At 39.3% G+C, this 24482-nt stretch overlaps 1 protein-coding gene across 1 annotated transcript in view; it reads right to left on the minus strand.

Annotated features, from left to right (window-relative positions):
• Kcnh8 (potassium voltage-gated channel subfamily H member 8) overlaps nt 1-24482 on the minus strand; it is a 256364-nt gene that overhangs the window by 14619 nt on the left and 217263 nt on the right. Inside the window, exons 12-15 of the mRNA XM_036168043.1 lie at nt 20315-20353; nt 13445-13803; nt 11449-11555; nt 9206-9282 (exon numbers count right to left, since the gene is read on the minus strand). Coding sequence (XP_036023936.1) covers nt 9206-9282; nt 11449-11555; nt 13445-13803; nt 20315-20353 — 582 coding nt within the window. The remainder of the gene's footprint in view (nt 1-9205; nt 9283-11448; nt 11556-13444; nt 13804-20314; nt 20354-24482) is intronic.

Genomic DNA, 24482 nt, shown 5'->3' on the forward strand with positions numbered 1-24482 from the left:
GGTGTAGAGTCACTAGGTTGTGAGTTTGTCATATAGGTCTTCATGTTGTTGCCTGTGTTTTTGCACTGGTGTCTACTCATCTCATCCTCTGTTCAGTGCAGGCAGTGTCTGTGTCTGAAGGTGCCTCTCTTGTTCTAATTGTTTGTCTTGGTTCACTAGGATTTCTTTATTAAATTGGTGCTGTTGGTCTCTGTTTCTTTGGGATCAGCTTAGTCAAATCAGTGTAGTGGGTTCTGTCTCTGGGAGCAGTTGATCCCAGTTGGTGTAGAGTTTGCTTATGGTTTCAGTGGTTGTTAGGTTCGTAGGGGTTAGTTTTTTTGTTTGATTTTTGTTTGGGGGCTTTTTTGGGGGTGTAGGGAAAGGTAGCTGTCTTGTTGCTGGGACTCTAATAGGTAGGGCCTAGGAGCTAGAGATCTGATCTGCTGGTCTGGAGGTGGGAGTTTACCTGTTCTCAGTAGGTGAAGTGTATACTTACGATTCTGGTGATCTGGTTTGGTGGCTGGGCGGTGTCTTCTTTTGTGTTCTCAGGTCACATTTGCTCTTTCATCAACTCCTCAGCTGCTCTTGTTTCTTCACACTGCAAATTGTAGGGTTCTGATTCCTCTCCCGGATGGATTTCAGCTGAGTAGGGTAGTCTCAGTAACACCTCCAAGTTGTTGGGTTTCGCTGGATTGGCAGCTGGGCTCTGGGTTGGCCTCAGTATTCAGATCCATTCTGGTCTCATCCCATGGAGATGGCTCCTTCCCCAGGTGTTGGGATTAAAGGCATCCTTGTTCTAAGCTCTTGATTAGGAGCTTGTTTTCACTAACTCCTCAGTGGATGGTAGCTCAGTTTCTGGTTTTTATTACAATTGCATCTGCCCAGCCACTGGGCCTGCCTGCCTCTGTGGCCCTGGCCTGCTCCTAACTTATATTTTTAAATCTACATTCTGCTAAGTGGCTCTTTACTTTTCCTCAGTACAGCATGTCCAACTTGCTCTGAGTCTACTGGCCAAATGCAAGAACCTCCATTCCCTCCTCCCAGTTCCTCTCTCTTGGAGCATGTAATTTATCCTTTACATGGTTCATCTCTGAGGCTGACCCCAATTTTTCACAGTAACTGCAGACAGTGTCATACGCTGTAGTGTGGCTTTTGGTGGAGACAGAGATTTGTTGTTTTGTTGTGTTTATGGCATGTGTTTTGGGAACAGGACTGTAAGTCAAAACACACCCTTAGCAATGATATTTGTTTCTTGTGAAATAGCTCTCCTTCTGTTCATTTTCTCTTTCTGAATCCTATCACTATCACTATGACCCATGAACTCTGGAACTTGGTAGTCCGAGAAAAACATGATATTTTCATTTTCATGTGTTAGTAAGCAGATGGGGATGCATCTGGTGACATAGTCTTCTTAGTATGAAGAGTTCTTGACTTGCCTCAGTGTTTACCAAATGTGCATATTTTCCTGCTGGATACAATTTTCTTAAATTCAGGGGTACTAACTGCATCAAAAGTCTCTGCAAAACACACACACACACACACACACACACACACACACACACACACACACACATTTTTATAGGCTGATTCTGGTAATTAAGTGATCTTTCACTGAATTCTTTGTCATCTTTATTTGTAACAAAACTGTATACTGACTAAGTATGGTAGCACAGGCCTATTTCCCAGCTACTCTGAGCTGTCAGCAAGCACATGGCCCTCTTATATTTTCTGTCACGTTGGTGAATCTCTAGGCAGTGTTGAGCTGTATGCACATGGCTCTTGGCAGCTTTCTAACTGTACTGTTGGCAGGCATGGCCTTGAAGGGAGAGATCAGAAGTGCAGTGGGACTCAAGTCTGATTATATTCAACCACATAGTTGCACATAGCTGGAATAATTTTACAAAGAGATGTTTCCTTACAGGTTATCTGGCTTCCCCAGTCAATACAGGAAAGAAAGGAAAATGTTTGGTTTTTCCTTTCCCCTAAATCAATGTTCAAAAAAGCTTATCTGTTGCCTCGTGAAATTGATCAATTGGTTGCTTATTGATAAACATTAGAAAAAATTCATCAACATAGGATATTAACATTGTATCCACTATATTTATTATTTACACTGAAACTCATGTTTGACAAGTATGCATATGTTGCGATTATCTGGAGACTGGTACACTGCGGGGCCCACTAATGTTCAGTCATGTATTGGGGAGGGACTCACAAGGGCTTGCCTTTCCCTGAGGATATGCAGGGACAGTTAACAGCTGTCCAGAGTATTGTAGCAGCTCCTCAAGTTGCTCACAATCCTATAAGTAATCTCGGCTGTGCTCACCTACACCCGTGTGAGTAACCCATGCTCCTGAGTGTAACTCCTTATCTTTACCCCTCTAAATAATCCTAATTCAGTGGTTCACAACGAAAGACTTAGGTGGGGTCATTGCTTTGGTCTGTTGTTGGTGCCTTATCTGACATGAATAGACCTGTTTGTCTTCTCAGGAAAAGATGCCCAAACAATATGCTACTCTATCCTTAATAGAGTATAGCTGCCTCAAGGTCCAATGAGGAGTCTTTTATAAGAAATCCATTGAATAGAGGTCCAAAGAACTTTTAAGGTCCAGAAACCCACCCCCAAACTACTAAGACTGGGAAATACATTAAACAGACATACATGACAAGCTGCAAAATCAATGATTAAGGAATGAAATACTTAGGAATAGATATGAATAAATAGGTGTGGAGCTGGGAACTGAAAATTATAAAATATTGCTTGGAAAAACCCTAGACACATACTGAAATCCTTAGTTCATAAATCAGAATATTTCCACATGGCAGTATTCCTAACCATGTTTCATGGGCAGTATGCTTACTGTCAGAAATCAAGAGATCATCACAGAAGAAGGGGCAGGAAGCAGGTAAGGTTTGTAGGTTAGGGAGAAGCACTATCAAATGCCTTCTTGGTTTGACATGGCTATTTTACATATGAACACCCAACAGCTGTTGGTCAAGATCAAGGTGAACCCACTATTATTATTCTGTTAATGGATACAGCATCAAACTGTCCTCTAAATTTGCCTCTCTACCTATAAAATAATACAGATCTCAGACCTCATGAGATTAAGTTTCTTTGGGTAGTGGATGGTGATTAACACAGAAAATCACAGCTGGTCCAAGTGCAGAGAATAAACATCAGCAGAGTGCTCCGTCACAAATAGGACATCTATGTTAAATCCCCTCTCAAGGCTCAAGGGCCATCATGGAAGAGAGGGCAAACAGTTCATAATAGCCAGGGGCAGGGAGGACTAAAAAAAAAAAAAGAGAGTGTCTTTAGGACATGATAGGGCCTTCGAACTCATAAACTCGAAGCAGCTGTGGGTGCTTGCATAAGACCAGCACAAGATCAAGCCATTCGACAGTCTAGTGTGGAGCAGAAAGGTATTGACAAGAACCCTCCTAACTGGGGAACTGTGGGCAGTTGATAGCTTCTGGGGAAGGGAGGGCCAGGTATATTTAAGGGTATGGCTACTGGTAGATGGATCATACTCCAATGGATGTCCCCATAACCAGGGCAATTTATGGGCAGCATAAATTGGAGTTGAAGGGTTATGAAATAAAAAAAGAGAACATACGTAGGGTGTACGATGTAGAAGTGGATCTAGGAGAAGTTAGGAGGAAGAGTAGGGTGAATATTTTCAAAATATGTTGTCTGAAAATCTCAAAGAATTAATAAAAATGTTTTTTAAATTTCAGCATGGAGTGCAGAGGAATGCACAAAGCTCTGCCCCATCTGAGGAACTGTTAGCAGTTGATGGCTGCTGGGGGAGAGAAAGTCACAGCTTTTTGGGAGTGTGGCCACTAGTAGGATGATACTACACCCATGTGAGTACATGGGCAACATTAACTGGACTCAGAGGATTAAACTAAGTAAGTAAGTAAGTAAGTAAGTAAGTAAGTAAGTAAATAATGGTATGCATGGGGTTGGGAGGGAGATAAGGGGATGTGATCAGTCATTCTGAGATCAGTTGAGATTGATATGATCAAGATACATTGTATACATACATGAAATTTAAAATAAAAACTAAAAATATTATTTAAAAAAGAAAGTATGCTTTCCTCTTTGTAGAAATAGGTTTTTCTAAAGTTGGCACAAAGCCCCAGACAGCTGAAGCTATCTTGAAAGAGGGAACTAAAGAAGGAGGACACTTATCTTTCCATTTTGGAACTTGCTACAATGCAAAGCAATAAAGACAGCAGAGAGCTGGGACATGATAGCATAGTCAGCAGAATAAAAATTTGAGTCCAGAAATAGGGAGGTATGGTAGTGCACACCTGCATTCCTCTCAGGGGGTGAAGCAGGAGAATCACAAGTTTGAGGCTATGCTGAGAAAAACTCTAAGTAAAAAAGTTAAGGCCAGAAGTAAACTGCAATAGTTAATCTTAACTGGTAGTGCCACTGGATTTAGAATTGCCCTAGAAACAATCCTTTGTTGTGTCTATGAGGACAGTGACACAACATGTCCTATGGGCTGGAGTCCCTGAGTGATATAAGAAGTGAGACGAGGGCCAGCATTTTTTCTGAGCCTCCTGACTGTGGACATAGTGTGATGGCTACCTCCCCCTGCTGCCACCCTCCTTCCCCTTGAACTGCAAACCAAACAAATCTTTCTTCCTAGCATGGTTCTTGTCAGACATTCGGTTATGGCAACAAGAACAATAACACATGCATTAGCCTTCACATTCACAATCCACTGATTTATGAACATCGCTTTCAGATCTCAACTGGAAAGAGTGTTTTAACCAATGGGGCTATGAAAATTAACACACAAATAAGCTAAATGCACAACTCATACAATATGTACAACTTAACCCACAATAGATCAAAGTCACAAACACAAGAGATTACAGTATAAAATTCCAAGAAGAAAACAGAGGAATAAATATTCATTACACTGGATTTCTCACAAATATGACCCCAAAAGCACAAGAAGAGAAATGAAGACAGATTAGCTGTCTCTACAATCAATATTCATGCAAAGTAGATAGATCAATGACCAAAACACTGGCAGAGGTACAGAGTGTGAGCAACTGTGGGGAGCTCTAACACAGAAGGAGCCAGAGTTTAGTTCTCAGGATTAAAGAGGCCACCATGCTTCATAGTTGGTGTTTACATCCTCCATATAGTCCTAAGTTCACATTGGAACTCCTATTGCAGATTTTTTTACTTTCTAAGAGAAGAACAGTATAAGATATGGGAAGACAAACACCTTGCTAAGGTAACTGAATGTGAACCTTAACTATTGTTTCCCTCCAGGGCAGCTTTTCCTTTTTAGCAGTGTTTATGTTTTGTGTTCACTATGCCAAAGCAGTTTTTCCTTAAACACTTTGCTATGATGTCTTCCTGGGTCAGCCAGATTTGAGAAACTAGAGCACATATAGCATTTACCTACAAACCTCTTCAGAAATGCAGTGTTTGACTCTTTGGAGTCCACAGCTCCTGAAGTGACTTTTTATTATTGTCAAAGACTTTCTTAGAGTCACAGCTTCACTGAGCTATAGGACACTGTATCTAAAGCAGGCTAATACTGGTGCCTGTTCCACGTCTTTAAAATTCCCTTAAGTGTTCTGGGAATGTAGGTTAAGAACAATATTATGCCTTTTCTGACATTTAAAATATATTTAACTAGTTAATTATGACGTGTACACAGCAGGGAACAATTTCATATATAAAAATTATATACAAAAATATATAACGTATTCATCATATTTTGTGTGTGCATGCATGTATATATGTGTATATGTATGTGTGTGTCTGCAAGTACACATGCAGGTACCCAAAGAGGCTAGAAGAGGGCATCCAATTTCCCGGAGTTACAGTTACAGGAGGCTATGAGAGCATGAGCTGCCTGACATGGGTGCTGGGAATTGAACCCAGCTCCTCTGGAAGAGTCTAAGTGCTCTTAAGCCATTGTTCCAGACCCTGTATGTTAAATCTTTGAGCAGATATCAGAGTTCAGATTCATCAGTGCTCTGGCAGTACGCTCAGTGCCTACAGTGTGCACCACAATCTCTGGTCTGCTGCTGCCTGGCATTTTGGTAACAAACTTCAGAGTCAAGCAGTAGATTTCACATTTACCACCAATGTATGTCTTCCTTAATAGTAACCAAATAAAGTATAAAGTAAGAGTAAAGCAATCAACTGGTTCCATCTATGAAAAGTAGGACTTACACAAAGCAGAATGTTAGGCTTTGACTTGATTTTTTTTCCCCCCGAGACAGGGTTTCTCTATGTAGCTTTGTGCCTTTCCTGGATCTCGCTCTGCAGACCAGGCTGCTTGAACACACAAAGATCCACCTGGCTCTGCCTTCCGAGTGCTGAGATTAAAGGTGTGTGCCACCACTGCCCGGCTTGATATTTTTTCTATGTCAACAATATGACTTTGTAGGAGATGTGAGGAAAATATATGTAGGAGGCTGTAATTAGAAACTGCACATTCTGAAGCCACTTTGGATTTTCACTGTACCTGGCTTGGTGGCTTTTAATATACTTCACACAGGTCAAGGCTATATAAATTAAATTGTGTGCAAAGAGTAAAGTTGTTTGTTTTTTTGTTTTGCTTCAGTTACAACTGTGAGGAAATTAGATATTTTACTCTAAGGAAAAATCTAAACTTTAGAAGGAGGTGATTGGTCCACAAATAATTTTATATTCACTTACTTCAGTGAATATTTCTCAACAGAAGAACAATGATGAATATTCATTGCAAGACTCCCTTGTCTTCCAAATGGATCTCTGTTTACATAGACTGCTGGGCCACATTATCAAAGGACAATAATGCAGTGATCACTTCTTCAGCCTGACTTGGAAGAGATAAGACTCCTTTTCCAAGAAGAACAGCTGACTCTAAGATTCAGTTAAGAAATAGATCACTTAGGACTCTTACAGCTTGTGTCAAATGGGGATGGGAAGAACTCCAATGGCATCATGTGGTTTTAGGCAGGGCAATGTCTGAAGAGAAACTGCTCAAAGGAAAAATGATGTGCAGCTTGCCAACAAGATGTCTGGCTGTTTTTCCCCCCCTCCTGCTTCAAAAAGCTACTTTGTTTTAAAATCTTAGATGTCTGGCCTGCATGTATGTCTATGTACCATGTATGCCTGGAGTCCACAGTGGCTGGAAGAGGCCCTGGATCCTTCAGAACTGCACTTGTAGGCAGTTGAAAGCTGCGCCGGTGGATGCCAGGAAAGAAATCTGGGTCCTCTTCAAGAGCAGTTGGTACTCCTAACACCAGAGCCATCTCTCCAGCCCCTTCTGTAGTTTTCAGTGGGAGGTTATTTGGGAGACTCCCATGTAGTTTGGACTGGTCACTATGATTTAAGAACTGTCAATCCAGTTAGGGAGTTCTCTAATACTGTGATTTCTGTTCTTCTCCTGGTACTTCCCCTCTTAGTCACTGTCTCACTTCAGAAACAGCAGGATAGAAGGAGAGGGGACAGCTGAGTACAAATCTTCACTAAGAGAGACCTGGGCTGCTCCAGCTGCACTACTGTGTTACTACAGACCATTGTAAGTTGGTGTGATCACATGAATTTCACTTATAAAATCTCATTAGTATCTGTACATGGTGATCCTACCTAAGATGATGGCAAGTGAGTTCTAACTTAAGTTTGGAAGGGGACTCTCTTACCCTCTCCCTCTCCACACATCCTTCCTGTGGTCCAAAGGAATCCCAAAGCTTCTTGAATTTTTCCTGTGAGAGTTTCTCTGGACTGCTCTGTAGCTTGGCCTGTAAAGAGCCTCAGCCTTTCTTTTCTTTGTTTTTGGGATGAACAATTTGAGTTGTCCCCTGCAATCTCTCAGAGGTCCCCAGCAGGCCTAAACCCCAATTACCCACAGGTTAACTCATTAACACACATTTACTTTTCATCTTCAAGCTTTTCTGTTGTTTTTCCAGCACGCTTCATTGGCCACTTCCAAAAATGTCCCAGAATGTGTTTTAAAATCTGTTATTTGGGGAAAGCAGTTAAAACTGAAGCAGCAACCAAGAAGCTACCTTATTCTATGTAAGTAGGCAGAAAGGTGAATCTCATCAAAACAGAGAGTAGGCCCAACGTTCCACAAGGCATGATTTCCTAGATCGAGCACAAATCTGAATGAGAGGCATCACTGGGGAGACAAAGCACATTCTAGAGCAAACACTCTACCACTGAGCTAAATCCCCAACCCCAGAGCGGACTCTTGATGTTGGTTAGATGAATAAAAAAAAATCTAAAACTTAATCACTTGTTTTAAAATAAATGAATTTTATGATACCTAAATACATCTTAATAAAGTTGTTGAGAATACTTTATTTTACATGGCAACCCTAAGGTTCAGAGAGGTAAAGTTCCAATGCTACATAGCAAGGAAGTGTTGGGTAAAAAGCAGAACTTAGGCCAAAATGACTCAGAGAAATTACATTCTCCCATGTACTAACAATCTTTCTTTAACTCATTGAAAATTGAAGGACATTAGTTAAATAAAACATCTGCTCAAAATATAGGTTATATTGTAAAAAAAAAGTTGCCTTGTGCTGTCAAGGTTGGGGAAAGCACACCTGAACAGCAAAGAGGCCCTGCCGAGCATCAGATTCAAGCACAGTCAGGTCAAATGTCTTCTAAAAGCCCCTGTCCTGGGGGCAGAAAGAGCAGAAAACAGCAAAAAGACAAAGAGATTTAAAATACACCCTTGAGAACAGCTAGAAGATAAACCATTTCTGACAGAGGTTGCTATTACAAAAACATCTACAGTGGGACTAGGAAGCCAGATGCTCGCCCATGGAGAGACCTCTCTGCTCTGCACAGGTCTCTTAGTGGGGAGCATCATCAGGCTGCTCATCAGGGCTTCCTTAGTGCCTTTCTGCTGGATGTTGTAAGCATCAGTGCCATGATGGTGCTTCTGCTTCTTTTCCCTCCGTGGTTATTCCACATGTCTCTGCTGGGTGTTGTAAGGGTCTCAAGTGACTGCACTTTTCTGTCTATCTGCTGCATCTGTCTTGGACAACGGGTCAAAGGGCATGCATTACCCTCCCCTTACTTATACGTGGGGAAATGGAGCTGGCTGCTGAGTTACAGGATAGGGAAAAAGTCCCAGGGCCCTTTGTGCCTCAGGCAGTTTCTCTCCAGGGGCACCGTGGTTATCATGTCACACTGCTTCTGCTGTAGATAGAATTCTGACCTCCTTCTCCCTCCTCTCCATACCTCACTGTTGAGCTTGTTTATTTGCTGCTTTGTTTCCTCAGCCTTGATGAACAGAACAGCGGCTCCAACCTCCGGGTCTGAAAAGTGACACACAAAGTGAGTCCTTTAGGAATACACTGTGTATTCAAGCTTTGGGATGGCTGCAGTGTGGAAGGAAGGCTGTCACCTCAGTGTCCCTGCTGCCTGAGCTCATGGGTTCTTCCTCCACAGGACCAGACACACCTTTGTGCAATCTTTGGGCAGTGATGCTGTCCTCTCAGGGGGCAGTCTCACAGCACCGTGATTGGTGACCACACTGGCTGCGTGTGTCCCCACACAGTCAGCATACAGCACCGTGATTGGTGACCACACTGGCTGCGTGTGTCCCACACAGTCAGCATACAGCACCGTGATTGGTGACCACACTGGCTGCGTGTGTCCCACACAGTCAGCATACAGCACCGTGATTGGTGACCACACTGGCTGCGTGTGTCCCCACACAGTCAGCATGCTCCAATGTTGTACCTCCTGTCTCTTCTCATCCTCACTGTCACTCCCCATGCCACACATGCTGCCCATGCTTCCCTGCGCTCTTGGTTTTTAGTTCTCTTCTCTATCCAGGTTAAGAAGCACAAATAAGTTATGTCTTTGTGAAGGAAAAGATTTGATGATGGGACAGAATTAGCCTGTCCCTGATCAGCTGTGAATAGAACGCTTGTTTGTGGAGGAAGGAAAATCACTCAAAACAGATCAAAGTAGTCATAAGAGCCAATTTTACATAGATGTCTTGCAGTCACTCAACAAACCATTCCTGTCATACACAATAGGCCAGTACCCCTTTATAGGAAATGGCAGTGAATAAAGAGCCCAGCAAAGGGAAGAGGCATTTAAAGGCAATTAGGCAGTGAGTTTGGATTTCATGCTAAAGGCTGGTATAAAACACTCTTGGGTTTTAAGCACTGAAGTTGAACCATACAAGTATACTTATACTTTAAAAATGTTCTCTCTACATTAAAAAGCAGTGTGAACTCAGGGAAGAAATTTGGTGGCAACAAAAACAAGATGTAAGTGTGGCCATAGAAGGACAGGTTTAGGCAGAACTGAAAGTCACTTACAAGGTAGAATAAAGAGAAATTGTTGCTTAAATATTTGAGTAATAATGGTGGGACAAGGAAAAGGAGGAAGCCAAGACATGAGTGGGTGGAAAGGCCAAGGTTCTGTACTGCCCCCAGGAACCACAAGGAAAACCTTGCTGCAGAGACTCACTACTGGCTTTTGTGGCAAACACAGCAGTTTGATGTGACTATTATTTCCAAAGTAAATTCAACATACATAATTTAGTTGAGTTAATGAATTAAGACTCTACTCTTTCTCCATTTGCATCAAGTCTTACATGGACCCTCTCTTTTCCCAGAAGGCAATGAGGGCTAGGAAGGATTGCTAATTGCCAATACAATGCTGAATTTACTAAACAGTAGAGCCTCATCCCTGCTGTCAAAACTGTCAATTCAGTATCTTTCTTGGGTTTGGGTTATACCGGGGGTTACTAGTTGGCAGGAGAATGGAACACAAGGATCTTAGCATTTCGTCAGAAGTGGGAGTGACATGGCCAGTGAGTGCTGGTCTTGCATACCAATTTTATTCCTTTTGTTTCATCTACAAGCATTTAACAACTTTTCAGTGTTCCATATTTATTAACTGAAGTTATGTTTTCCTTATTTGTCATTTCTGTTCTTGATCATATCGACAGATCCTTTTTGTGAGGTTGACAGAGGGGGAGAGAGATCAAATTGGGCTTGAGTTAGAGATATCTTTATACTAATTCACTATCTTTACAGGTTGATGTTTCATATTCAACTGTCCTATATCATTGCAAAGTTATTTATTCTGATAGTCTGTAAGTATATAACCTCTCATCAAATAAATGATTAAGTACTACCAATGTTTTCATAGCACACAACCAGCATGATATTTCTTCTAGGTAATGTTTTTGTGAATTCATCTGGATATATAATAGGAAAATAGTGACACCCTCTGATGAATACCAGAAACTGGATACTCTGTTTGCCAGGGATGGTAAATGGCAGGGCAGGGGGCCTGTTCAGAGGACAATTACAAGCAATGACCTTAGTAGCTGGAAGTGGTACTGATGCCAGTCAAATCACTGAGTGCCATGAAGAACCCCAGGAGATCGGCAGGCAGCAGTGCCAAAGAGTACACATTAGAGAGAACATCACTCTTGAAGATGACTAGCAGGTACTTACCTCCGAGTGGAGGGGAAATTCTGGGCTCTGGCCTGATTTGTTCAGAGCCAAAGTCAAAAGTCTGAGTTTCCTCACTGCTGTCACCATCTTCAATTCCATCAACAATCCTGGGTCAAGTACAGGAAATCAGTCAGCTGTGCACTTACATTTATGAGTTCCAGAACTTATAAGACCCCAAAGACATTTTGTGTTCAATTTCTAAATTCTGGGTGCTACAAAGTTATGCCAGCCCCATAGTAACCACTTTCTGAGATGACTCTTGGGGGCCTGACTACTAGCTCTGTGTGTATAACATGCGCTTCAGAGTTTGAAAACAAGTTTTAGATGGAAGCATAAGCCATTTAAGTATTTCTGAATTTTCATAACTAAAATATAATATTTGGGACATATGGTATGGCATAAAATATAATACCAAAGTTAATTGCATTTAGGGTTTATTCACTTTAAAATGTGGCAATTAGGAACTTTAAAACTATATATGTGGCTCACATTTTAGCTTACATTTCATTTTTGTTAGACATTGATGCTATTAGAAATTAGATTTATTTATTTTCAGTTTAAAAATCAGGTACACACACAAAAAAAATGTTACCTCCATTTAAGAGAAAACACTTTAACTTAATGACTGAAACATCACAGAAAACAAGTTCAATGATACCTCTACACAAAGACCTAAAACTACCTATTTGAGTGATAAAGAATTCCATTTATTTTCTCAATATGTTTGTTGTTATTCTGGGAACTGAAGCTAGGGCCTTGTGAGTGCCAGGTAAATGTGTTCCACCTAGCTCCAGCCCCAGCCTGAGTGTTTAAATAGCTGAGAGTAGTTGAGTCTTTTACCTTGGTAAATGGTATCTAATTTGCTCACTGCTGAATACAAGTATGTTGTAGAAAATGTATACCGAAAGACAACACAGTTCAAAAACGAAAGTCTCCAGTCATTTGCTGCAGCTATCAACATTTTGACAAGTGTCCCTTCAATGCTCTTCACGAAAAGAACACCCACTCATGGGACCAGCGTGTGATCCTAGTGTCCCTTCTCTTCCAGCTCTGAGACTTTTCTAACTAAAAGTCATCCTTTCCTCATGTTCAGGCTCATGTGCAATACACAGATGCTGTAGTGCCTTTTTTGCAAGTGGATAAAGAACTAGTATATTAGAGCCATCATTTGGTTTACAAGTAGAGAAAGAATTTGAATCCAGCTTCCAGTCCTTACTGTTGCTGAGGTCTTTGACAGACTATTTAAGTCTTAAGTTTTCCTTTTTACAACATTATAGGGAGAAATAACATAAATGACTTCTCCAGACTCCAGGAAGATTAGGTACAAAATGAATGGAAAATCACCTAACAAGGTGCATGGAACCTAGGAAGCATTCAGGATATTTTCCTCACATGGGTGCTCAGCTGGTGGGGTTCTAATGGTCCTCATTGCCTTCCTGGACCCACAGCATGGGTTTTCTACCATCTTAATCTCCTGTAGTTGATTCTAAAGTGACTTTATTTTCAGTGCAAATAAAACTAGCTTTATTAAAAAGAAAAGTAAAACTAGCTTCAGTTATGCACAGTAACAAGCTGAATATCATGACAAGGACAACAGCCTGTAATCATGCATCATCTCAACCTGTTGTTCCATGAAGATTTGGGAGTTAAGGGGTAACACTGCATGATCTTGCTCTCTTCCATTTTTATTGTGAATTCAATTATAAATTGCATTATGATAAGTAGAGATAAATTAGTACAAAAGAGGAAGTGATGAATATTTACTGGAACCCATTTAAGTTATTGTAAGTACAATTTTCATAGCACACAATACACAGAAAACTGAGTATACATAGTTCAAAAATGCACACATGGTTCAGGAAAACTGAACAATTGAGGTTGTGAATTTATGGGACAGGAAGGCTCAGAAGGCCAAATAATTTATTAGGCATGTATGTGAGCACATGCAGAAGTGTGGATGCTCATCTGGGAGACTGCTGTGCTGGTGAACTCTTACCTTGGACTGAGCTCTGGGGTTCCAGCACTATTCACACTGCAAAGCTGCACTCTCAGGTTCTTCTCTTTCCTTCGGCTGTGGTTAGATGGCTCAGCCTCTTGCTTGGCTTTCAGAGAATTAGCAGTGGAGACTCTGATGGGTGAGTGGAAAGGTACTGTCCCTGAGGCTAGTTGCTTTAGGCTTAACCCTAGGTAGCTCTTGTTGCCTACAGTCTTCTTGTGGCGTGAAGCAGAGGGTCCCCTTGTATAGATAGGAGAGCGGGAGGTGGTCTCCTCTTCCTCCACTTCCTCCTCCTCTTCCTCATCTTCCACAATGGCTGGGAGTCTTTTGTTGATGCTTCCATTCCCCTTAGGCTCTGCCTAGATCAGTGGATAACACAGATTAGCACAGATTGCCAAGAGGCATATCACTCGTACCAGAGGTTCTACTGAAAAAAAATTGAATTCCTTAGAGACTAGTAAACCTTTGCATGTTGTGCTATTGTTTTCCAAGTTTTAAAAGGTTTCCTAGTTTTCATCCCCAGGTTTACCTTTTCTGCTTTCCTGGTTTTAACCCCCAATCATTCACTTGGACTTTAAAAATATTTGGGTGGAGAGCTGTGTGAAGATGTATTGTACATGCTTCACACCTAGATTTTACTCAGCTACTCACTCATAATCATAATAGATGGCACTCTTTTAGGAATACGGACATTTTAATTTTATTGCAGGGTCTTGGGTTGTATGATTTAAGGCTGTAATATATTTAAGAGGAACTCACACTTGAGAATATAAATCTCTATACTGGGCTTCATGGAAACATGAAGCATCCTTGGCTTCCTCGCTTCTAGCGACCCTTGTTCTTATAAGTTACAAACAAGATATAGATCAAATTCCTGCTCCTTTGGAGAACCTTGAGATATGTAAGAAAAAGCAGTATTTCCAGAATCCATCCCAAGAACACCATGCTCTGAACCGGGGCATTCAATCTCATCAGTAAAGTAAGAGATGATAGGAGAGAAATAACTGAGGTAAAGTGAGAACAGGGGTAGAAGAGGCCAGCCCCTCTCAACTATAGTAACTGAAGTGAAGGCAGAGTAGCCAAGCAGCGGGTAGAAGAGGCTAACCCCTGTGAACTATTGCAATGTTTCTTGCTTAGACCCAGACATGATCTCTGGACATGTTTACTAGTCAGTTTATTTCCAGAAAATAAATTCATTTTTCTGTGCCTCAGTTTCCTTTCAAGATCCAATTGTGTGTATACACTAAACAATAGTTCCTAATGAAAATAATAGTAAACATTGAAAACACCTAGGATTATTATTTAAGTTGAGCTGCCATGGTGATTATGCAACAAGTACTTGGTTCATTGGTATATTTGCATGTGTGGTATCTATAATAGTTACAATAAAACAATAAAAATACTCTGGTGGCTTCGAGTCCCTAGCTCATTTAGTTTAGGTGTTAACCACTAAACCCAATAAACCATTAATTCATTTAATTTTTTGTTAATCTTAATACATAAACATTTTTGAATAAAATAATGTTCCTAGCTATGTATTCGTTCTAGCTACATATAATTATTCTAATTAACATTGAAGCTATGCATTCTTTAATTGTAAAGTCATAGTGCTGCTTTTCTTTGTTTATTTTGTTTTTAATATCATTTAAAACTTTGTGCTTTAACAAAAATTGGACCCTCATGGAATTGTACAGGATCACTGTATACTTTTATTGTAGAACAGAAAAATTAGCTTGCCCTGCCAAAGACACATCAAGGCAAACTTATCAAAGAAATGAAAAACCTGAGTACAATCTCTAATTAGGTCTGTTTATACTGGCATTGACAATTTATTCATTCCTTTATTTGAAGAAGTCTCCATTGGTTCTAATAGAATCCTCTGATAACTTACAAAATGTTTGTACTCACGCAAGTTCATTTAAGTCTCATAATTACACTTTGTCAAGGAGTCTTGGTACCTTGAGCAAGTTTCTGAGGAACTGACTTTTACAATTAAGATGACAGAAACTACTTATACCAAGAATTCATTCTCCTACAAGCATTGTAGACAAGACCTAAACTTGTGCTGTTATTAGATAGCTAGCCTGTCACTAGCCTCTATTTAGGAGAACTGATGTGTGGTTCAAATGAGAAATGTTCTTGATGGTCTCAGATGTTTGAACACCTGGCTCCCAGTTTGTGGCTTGCTTGGGGTGGTGATGCAGCCTGCTGGAGGAAGTACATTAGTCGGGGTGAGCTTTGAGAGTTCATAGTCTCACCCTAGTACCAGTTTGCTCTCTCCATTTAGTGTTTGTGGCTAGGGATGTGATCTTTCAGCTTCATGCAATGGTCACCATGCCTGCCTGTGGTCATGCTCCCTGTCAGGATGGGCCCTCATCTCTCTGCAACTGTAGACCAGATAAACTCCTCTTTCTATAGGTTGTCTTGGCCATGGGGTTTTATCATAGCAAAGGAAAAGTAACTAAAATAACTAGTTACTTTCTTCAGGGCATCTGTGTGGAGCACCTGCTTCTCCATGTTGCTGCAATCCTCTTATACACTCCCAAGAAGTTCTACCACAGAGCTCTCCTTTCACTGCCATACTTTTTCTTCACTGACTGTCAAAGGCTTTCATGAGGCTGCACTGGGATTTTGATAGTCATATTTAAAGGAATCTCAAATTGGCTTCTTGGTATTCTGCTAGAACTGGTGCTTCAGACTCACAAATGTCTGGTCAAATGGTCTAAAAGGCAGGACAAAGTCTTGTGCTAAGTCTATGTTACACATGTTCCTGAAGTCCTAGGCCTTACTTTCTAGCTATAATCTTTGTAGGAACATAATCCTTATGAATCATGGCTCCCCTATCTTCAAATTAGGCATAGAATGAAGAGAATATCAAACATTGAGAATTAGATTATGTAAATTAGATATTAAATAATATACAATTAAGTACTCAATATTTCAAACATTAGGAACCTGGAATTTTGATCTAAAGTAATCTCTTTCTCCTGTAAGTTTTTTTTTTCCTTTTGGTTTTTCAAGACAGGGTTTCAATGTGTAACAGTCTTGTCTGTTCTGGAATTCACTTTGTTGATCACACTGGCCTCCAACTCACAGAGATCATCTGCCTCTGCCTCTGTTTCCCAAGTGCTGGGTTGAAAGGCGTGTGCTACCACTGCCCAGTTCTTATGTTGTTTTTTGACAGAGAATTTTAGGATAGCAATAGAAATGACCTAGGATAGTGATGATGATGAAAATGGCGTCTTCACCAGGGTAGAGGCTGGTTACTCCTTATACAAGCTTTCCTTCTGTCTTACTTAAAAGACTGTTAGCAATCACTGGGACTGTTGGCAACAGACTATCATAGATAGCTTTAATTATCAACTTGATACAGCCTAGAGTCATTAGAGCAAAGCCTTGAATGAGGAAATATCTAAATCAGAAGTACAAATCAGACCATGTGCCCGTACAGATCTCAGTGTTATGATTGCTTCCCATTATTACCAACACAGGTGAGGAAACACCTCCATTTTGACCCTTAGCCACTCCAGGCAGTGAATCTTGGGAAGGCAAGAGCCCAGCCCCACAAGCTTCCATGCTAAGTATGGCTAATGAGAACCCTACTATACACAGAAGGGAAACTTCTAAAACAAAGACAGCTAAAATGGAGAGTCAGAAAATTCCTGGTTAGAAAAACAGTTAGAAAAACAGATGGGGCAATCAGCAATGTGAAAGCAGAAGTCAGCAACATGGAAGAGAAACTCACAAGAACACTTAAATTTTGAAAGAAATTAAAGTGTCAACTGGAAAGCTTAGTGAACTAAATAAAAAAACACAGTGGCAATCATCAGTAGATTTGACTAAACAGAAGAGACTACCAGGGTTGGAACACAATATGGAGGAAATACTATAATTAAATATCAAATTAGGGAGAAAAATAAATGTACATAACTCCAATATCCAAGTTTTTTTTTTTTTTTTTTTTTTTTTTTTTTTTTTTTTTTTTTTTTTTTCTGAGACAAGGTTTCCCTGTGTAGCTTTGCACCTTTCCTGGAACTCACTTGGTAGTCCAGGCTGGCCTCCAACTCACAGAGATCTGCCTGGCTCTGCCTCCCGAGCCAAGAATTCTTAATGTAATCAAAAGTTCAAACCTAAGAATCTACACTATATAAGAATAAACAGAGATAAAAACTGAAGTAGTAGAGAATCTAGACAATGGAATGACAGCAAAAATTTCCCTAATTTAGAGAAAGAAATAGATACCAGAATGCAAGATGTATTTAGTATCCCCAATGGACATGGCCAGAAAAGAACTTCTCTGTAATAAAATAGAGGCAAGATGTCAAAAACACAAACCAAGAAGCACTATTTAGGGGAAAATACCAACCCACCTTACAAAGACAAACACACCAGAATAACATCCAAACTTTCACCTGCAACCATAAAAGCCATGGAAGAGGGGATGGCATGTATTAAGTCATTAAATTAAATAACTGTCAATCAAAATTGTATACATGGTAAAGCTGTCTTTTAAAATTGATGGCAAATGATAATATTTTAAGACTAGCAAAAACTAAGTGCTCCATGAGAGCAATGCCAACATTAGAGAAGGCACTTAAAGGAAGATTTAAGTCTCATAGGAGCACAGGAAAGAAAATACTTTATGAGAAGAAAGGGGAAAAAAGGAAAGTTGAGAAGGAATCCACAATGTCCAAAATGTAAATCAGAAAATCCCTAATATTAAGAGAAGAAAGAATACAAACAATGATCTAATCAACCAGGAAAACAAATAATAAAATCATAGTGCTTGATAAATATCTCTCAATTAAAACCTTAAATATAAATAGCCTCAATTCACCCCCCAAAAAAATTAGACGGATTTTCTAGATTTAAAAAATTATTTCTGGCTATCTTTTGTCTCCACAAAACACTGGCAAAGACACTGATAGGCAGATAGTGCCTACAAGAAGAAAGTCTCTATATTAAGGGAATGGTAGGCCAAAGCAAGCTGTCTTGGCTATTCTGATCTCTAATAAAGAAGACTACAAGCCAAAACTAGAAGAGACAAAAAAAGACTAGGACATATTAGCAAAAGGAACAAAAGATACAGCAATTATAAATATAAATGCATTAAAATTATAACTCCTAATTTCATAAAGTGAATATTAATGGGCCTAAAAGCTCACATACATTCTCATATAACAGTAGTTGGTGACTACTATTATTCATGTGCTTAGCATTTACAAGTTGAACTAAATTATGGTGGAATATTATTTTAACTATGTAAAGATGTGTTACATTTCTTTATGCTGCATTTCCTTAATTATGTAAAAATGTGTTACACTTGTTTCATGTTGCCTGCCTAAGACACCTGATTGGTCTAATAAAAACCTGAATGGCCAATAGCTAGGCAGAGAGGAATAGGCATGGCTGGCAGGCAGAAAAAATAAGTAGGAGGAGAAATCTAGGCTCAGGACAGAGAGGAAGGAGGAGAGAATCAGGGAAAAGAGAGGGACATGCCAAGGGCCAGAAGTCAGGCAGTCAGACACTGGAGGAAGCAGAAAAGTAAGATATACACAAAGAAAGGAAGGTAAAAAGCCCAAGGCAAAATGTAGATAAAGAGAAACAGATTTAAATAAGAGCTAAGATAATGCAGAACATTCACAACTACTGAGAAGTCCCCATATCATGATTTGAGCGGGTTGGTGACCTAAAAAACAAACCTTGTATACTGAATGCAATGCTTTAATTTTAAACTATGACCCTTTCATGCCCCTGACAGAATAGTGTGTGTGTGTGGGGGGGTGTGTGTGTGTGGGTGTGTGTGTGTGTGACAGAGAGAGAGATAGAGATAGAGAGTCAGAGAGACAGAGACAGAGACAGAGAGACAGAGAGAGAAGTGGCTAAATATAATATCATTGATATCATTGCTGAAAGCAGTGGACATTAAAAGCAATGATTTAGCCACAGTAAATGTTGGAAGCAACATATGGATACAGATGGATAACATCTGTTTGCAGTTTTGTGTGTTATTTGGGTCAGGAAAGCACTTCTCTTGTAAAACTCTGCTAAAAATTTTAGACAAAGATTTCTCATTTTTTTCCCATACCATGTTTTATATGATGTTTAAAAATAAGGAGTAGTGCTGTCTGTGTGGCTGATGTGACACACACAGACAGACAGGCCACATGGAGAGAAGCAAACAGATCAGATCAGGCTTGCTCTGGTTGAAGTGACTCCAATCAGAAGATTCATGTCTTTAGCGTGGCATCATCACAACAAGCCTAGTGCGAAGCAGCTGGCATTAAGGAATAATAAAGACCAGGGAAGTCACTGATGAAATGAACAGCAAAGTACAATGCATAGACTCAGCCAAACAAAAATTAACGTTTCCAAATGATAAAGCAAATTGGCAACCCTTAGTCAGAGGAACCAAAAGTAAAACAAAACCCAAATTAATAAAATTATGAATAATTCAAAAGAAATCCAAAGGATTGAAAACAAATACTTCAGAAACTTTATTTTTAAAAAAATATAGAAGAAATGGATAAAATCCTAGACATTATGCTCTCTCATGATATAAACAAATGTAAGCAAGAAATGGGGCTTGAAGAGTTATCTTTGCTTCTCTACAAAGAAAACCCCAGGGCTGGACTCTGCTGAATTCTATTAAACCTTTAAGGAAGATGTAACAGCAACATTCCTCAAAATGCTCTGTAAAATGGAAAGAGAAAGAACACTACCAAACCTCATTCTGAGGCCAGTCTTACCATGATACCAGAACTAGATAAGAACAAAACATTCAGGACCATGGTTGAGTTCTAGGTCAGCCTTGGCCACATAGCAAAGCAAAAACAAAAATAAAAAACATAAAACAAAATCCAGCCATACCTGTGAGACTGCTGATTTGTTTGATAATCTTGAAATTACCTGAAAGAACAAACAGACTGTTTAACAACCATTTAAACCTTTTCAATGGAATATACATTTCAAGAAGCGTGTGTTCCTGTAAAAGAGTTTGCTAAAAGTTGCTTCTAAAAGGTCCCACCCTCTAAGACCTCTACTGATCAATGTGTCATCATAACAGGAACGGCAAGTTGATTGTCTATCACAGGACATAACATTGAAATCCACATAAGACACAATATCTAGTTGAAGCCCACGGTGGAGCACAACTAAAAGTTGAATGTCTACACAACAGGTGGCCTCAAACTTTATGACAGGGAGCCATTGCTGTCCTTTTTGTCTTGGTTGCCACTCCTCTACTGGGCTTTCCTAATCTCATGCAAAGTTCTCTTGTTTTCCCTTTGGCTCTGTGAAAGCTGATGTCTTCTTTGATTTGACATTTTTACCATCTGCCTCCCTTCTTGCTTCACTGCTGGCAAGGAGATCTGTTCCACTCACTGTGGTGTTCTTTTTGGGATAAAGTCTCAGGGATCACAGTCCTCAACAACTGAATTTAAGATAACATCACTCACAAAACAGAAAAAAAAAGTCCTGCCAATCAAATTGAGATATGCTATCAAACACAAGATAGATTTCAATCCCAGACATGCAACGATATACCTGAGAATAACTTATGTCTTCAGAACTTATCTTGTATAAAGTTAATCTGCATGACTGCAAAAGATTACCCTAAAACATATATTTTCTATGATTTATAAAAAGCCCTAGAAATTATGATATATCCTGATATATCTGATATAGCCCATATCTTTTAAACCTAATTACAAATTCTTTTATTTTTATGTGCTAATAGATGGTATAAATTAACATAATTTTATTCACATGTACAAATACACTTGAAAATAGTTCACATGGTGAGCCAGACATGTTTTCTAAATCTGTCTCCCATTCATTATTTTCACTCTGAGATGATTAGGAAAGAAGATCTGTCATTATTTATGCACATGTGGCATCATTATTGCTGTGCAAATACATGTTTCATCAATGTTTAATTTTATGAAAGCAGTCAGCCCATTCTGCATCTGCTTAGTTGCCTAAATATGCATTAATCAGAAGTGTTTTAGACATAAGTTTACAATAATTCCCCAAACAGTGACAAATAAGACAGCTGAATAATTAAAAATGTGAACAACAAGACAAAAATTACAGTGCTCTTGATATTATGGTAGACATGAAAATGTGCTTCAAAAAATCCTGTTAGTTACAGCTTGGGCTAAAGAAAGAACAATGATATCTAGGAAGTTTTGATACCCCCTTGTTACAGATGTCTGTGAAAGGATGACAGAGATGGTGAACTTAAAGTCCTGGGATGTGGGGTAAGTACCCAACTCCAAGTCTCCTGACTTAAGGTTGATTTGCATCTGAGTCTCAGGTGAAATTTCTCTGTTAGTGCCTCTCAGGCATCTCTGTGTCTATGAGTCAACATGGGATCTCATTAGAAGATATATTATGATGCAGCAGGTCTGGTCTGGGTTTGAGAGTGCATGTTTATAGCACATTTCTAGGTGTTATTGATGCTGCTGACCATGAGCAAATTTGAGGGCAAAGCATTATGGATACATCATTCTTTGCCTGCCAATTAAGAATTCAGCGTTTGATTTGAAAACACCTTGGCAGTGGTTTCCAGCATTATGCCTTTTTATTCTCATTGTGATCCTTTAAGGTAGGTGTTAAATATAAACTTTAAAATAGCTATATTGCTAAACAGGAAATAAAATTACAAGACAATATAAAGACTTTCTCAAGGTTTCAAGCCAGCAACAGATTAGGAGCTGGGAAGTGAGAGCAGGTTAGGCAGCTACAGGGAGCAAACATGAGCACACATTTTTATTTTATTTTTTAAAGTTTTATTATTATTATTAACACTTCTATTAAAATATCATTGAAGCATTTCCTCCTATTTCCTTCCCTTCTTTAAACACCCCACACCATGGCTCCCCACATCAATACCTACCAAACCACTGTCCTCCTTCTCCCTTCTTGCTATTGTTGCAAGTATATAACATATTAATGCACAAAATATATAGATATAAATTGCTGAGTCTGTCCAGTGTTGTATGTGCATGATTTCAGGAGTGGCCAGTTGTTACTGGATAACCAATTAGAATATTCCCCTATGGGAAAAGACTACTTCTCTTGTTCTCAACATGCCTTAGTTGCCTGTAATTATTTATTTAGATGTCCAACCATATTTTCAAATATGACTTGTATGGGGTGTATTTCTACTTATATACTTTTTTGTTGTACTTGATTAACAAACATGGCCTTATGTCATCTCTTACTGGACTCATCCATGGTTTAGAGTCAAGCAGGGTTAAATTAACTATATAATGTAATACACACATATATACATATATGTAGTTTACATACTATATATGTGTATTTATACTTGGTAAATTTTCAGCACAGTTAGATTCTTTGAATTAGTGCAAACAATACTAGGTGCAGCCTATACTGTTTGCTCCCAGGGTCTGTGGGAAGAGTCTACCAACCCGCTGAGGACTCTTATCTGAGGGTATTCAATGTATCTAGGCATACTGAGTTTGTTAGTCCATTCACTTTATTCTTCTAAGTCAAGTCTATCTACACAGTTTCTTTTCTGTTTTCTTACCTAGCTCCTCTTGGTCCCTCCTGCTCTTGGTCCCTCCTACTATTCTCTCATCATTCTACCTAGTTCTTTCCATCTCCATCCTCATCTTTGTTGTTCTCAATCAGTCTTTTCTTGCTGTTCTCTCATATCTATTTAGGTCTTTTCCATCTTCTCTCTCTTTGTTCTCCCAAGCACATATATATCCATTCATTAACAACTTGTTAGTAAAAACTACAAAGCAAACTCTCAGGGACAAATATTGATAAGAGTCACACTTGGCAAAGACTTAGTCAGCATATTTGGTGATTGACAATAGCTGTAGGTAGTAAAAAGTTCTGGCTATCTCTTAAAGTGATAGCAACGAAGGATACAAGGAAATAAATTAAACCAACGAGAGATTTAAGGGAAAAGCAAAGAATATGTGTACCATTTTATGTGATTAATAATATCTAGATATGATTAGTCAGTTAACAACCTTTTTCTGTTAGTCACCTGAATCTCAGGACCTATATAATTAGTCTACTGAGCCAAAAATCTTACATTAAAAACTGATGTATAAACAAATACAAAGTGTTAACTGTTGTTTGAATCAGAGTGGAAAGATGCTAGTGGAGGGCTTAAGGCAACATAGGTGATCTATTGATCTCTTGAAGGACTAAAATATACCAAGGCTAGATACCTGTATTATCACTTCTGGTTCACTATAATTCTTCTGAAGAGTTTTGATCTAATAAGGCCAGGCACCTGCAATTCTGCTCTGTGAAAGTTCTACAGAGACTCTTTGTCAGGCCGTTATTTACCTTGTCAGTGGCTAAGGATGAAGTGTCTACAGTCCACATAAACCAATAGATCTAGTATGAAGCATATTTTAGTATGTTTCTATTCATAAAAATTGTGCAGTTAAATAAGAAACCATCTTCTAAACTATCCACACTTATGTGCCCATAAGATTGAGATGCAATCTTGAGATTACATGTACACATAACATGGAAATGCACATTAAATGGGGGAGAATCATAGCTGTTATTGCACAAGAAGTTTATAACAAGAGACAGCCAGTTCATTCAAAAGGCAGTAATTCCATAACTCCTTGCGTGATGGTTCCTCTAACAGAACACTTAGTTCTGATAGGTTGAACTTCTGAACACTGGTTGTCATTGCTGTATACTCTCATGGACTTTTGCTACCAGTGGCTCTCAATATTGAATAAATACATTTATTTACATATGATATTAAATGCTCACGTTTAAAAAAGTACCATGATACATTCATTCTTGTAACTAACACTTCATGCTGATCTAGCTCATGTAATGGAAACCCAAGAGTTTACAACTAAACTTGACCCAAGAGCTTCTGGCACAATGTGTTCCACACCTACTTAGTAACAGAACACCTTGAGAACTTGAGAAAATGTCTTTAACAAATCAGACTCTAACATGCTAACTCTAGTAGAAATCTCTTCCAGTTAGTTCTGGGTGGGGTACAATAACCTAGTCTAGATCA

Source organism: Onychomys torridus, chromosome 18 (genome assembly GCF_903995425.1).
Source record: "Onychomys torridus chromosome 18, mOncTor1.1, whole genome shotgun sequence".
NCBI classification, from domain to species: domain Eukaryota; kingdom Metazoa; phylum Chordata; class Mammalia; order Rodentia; family Cricetidae; genus Onychomys; species Onychomys torridus.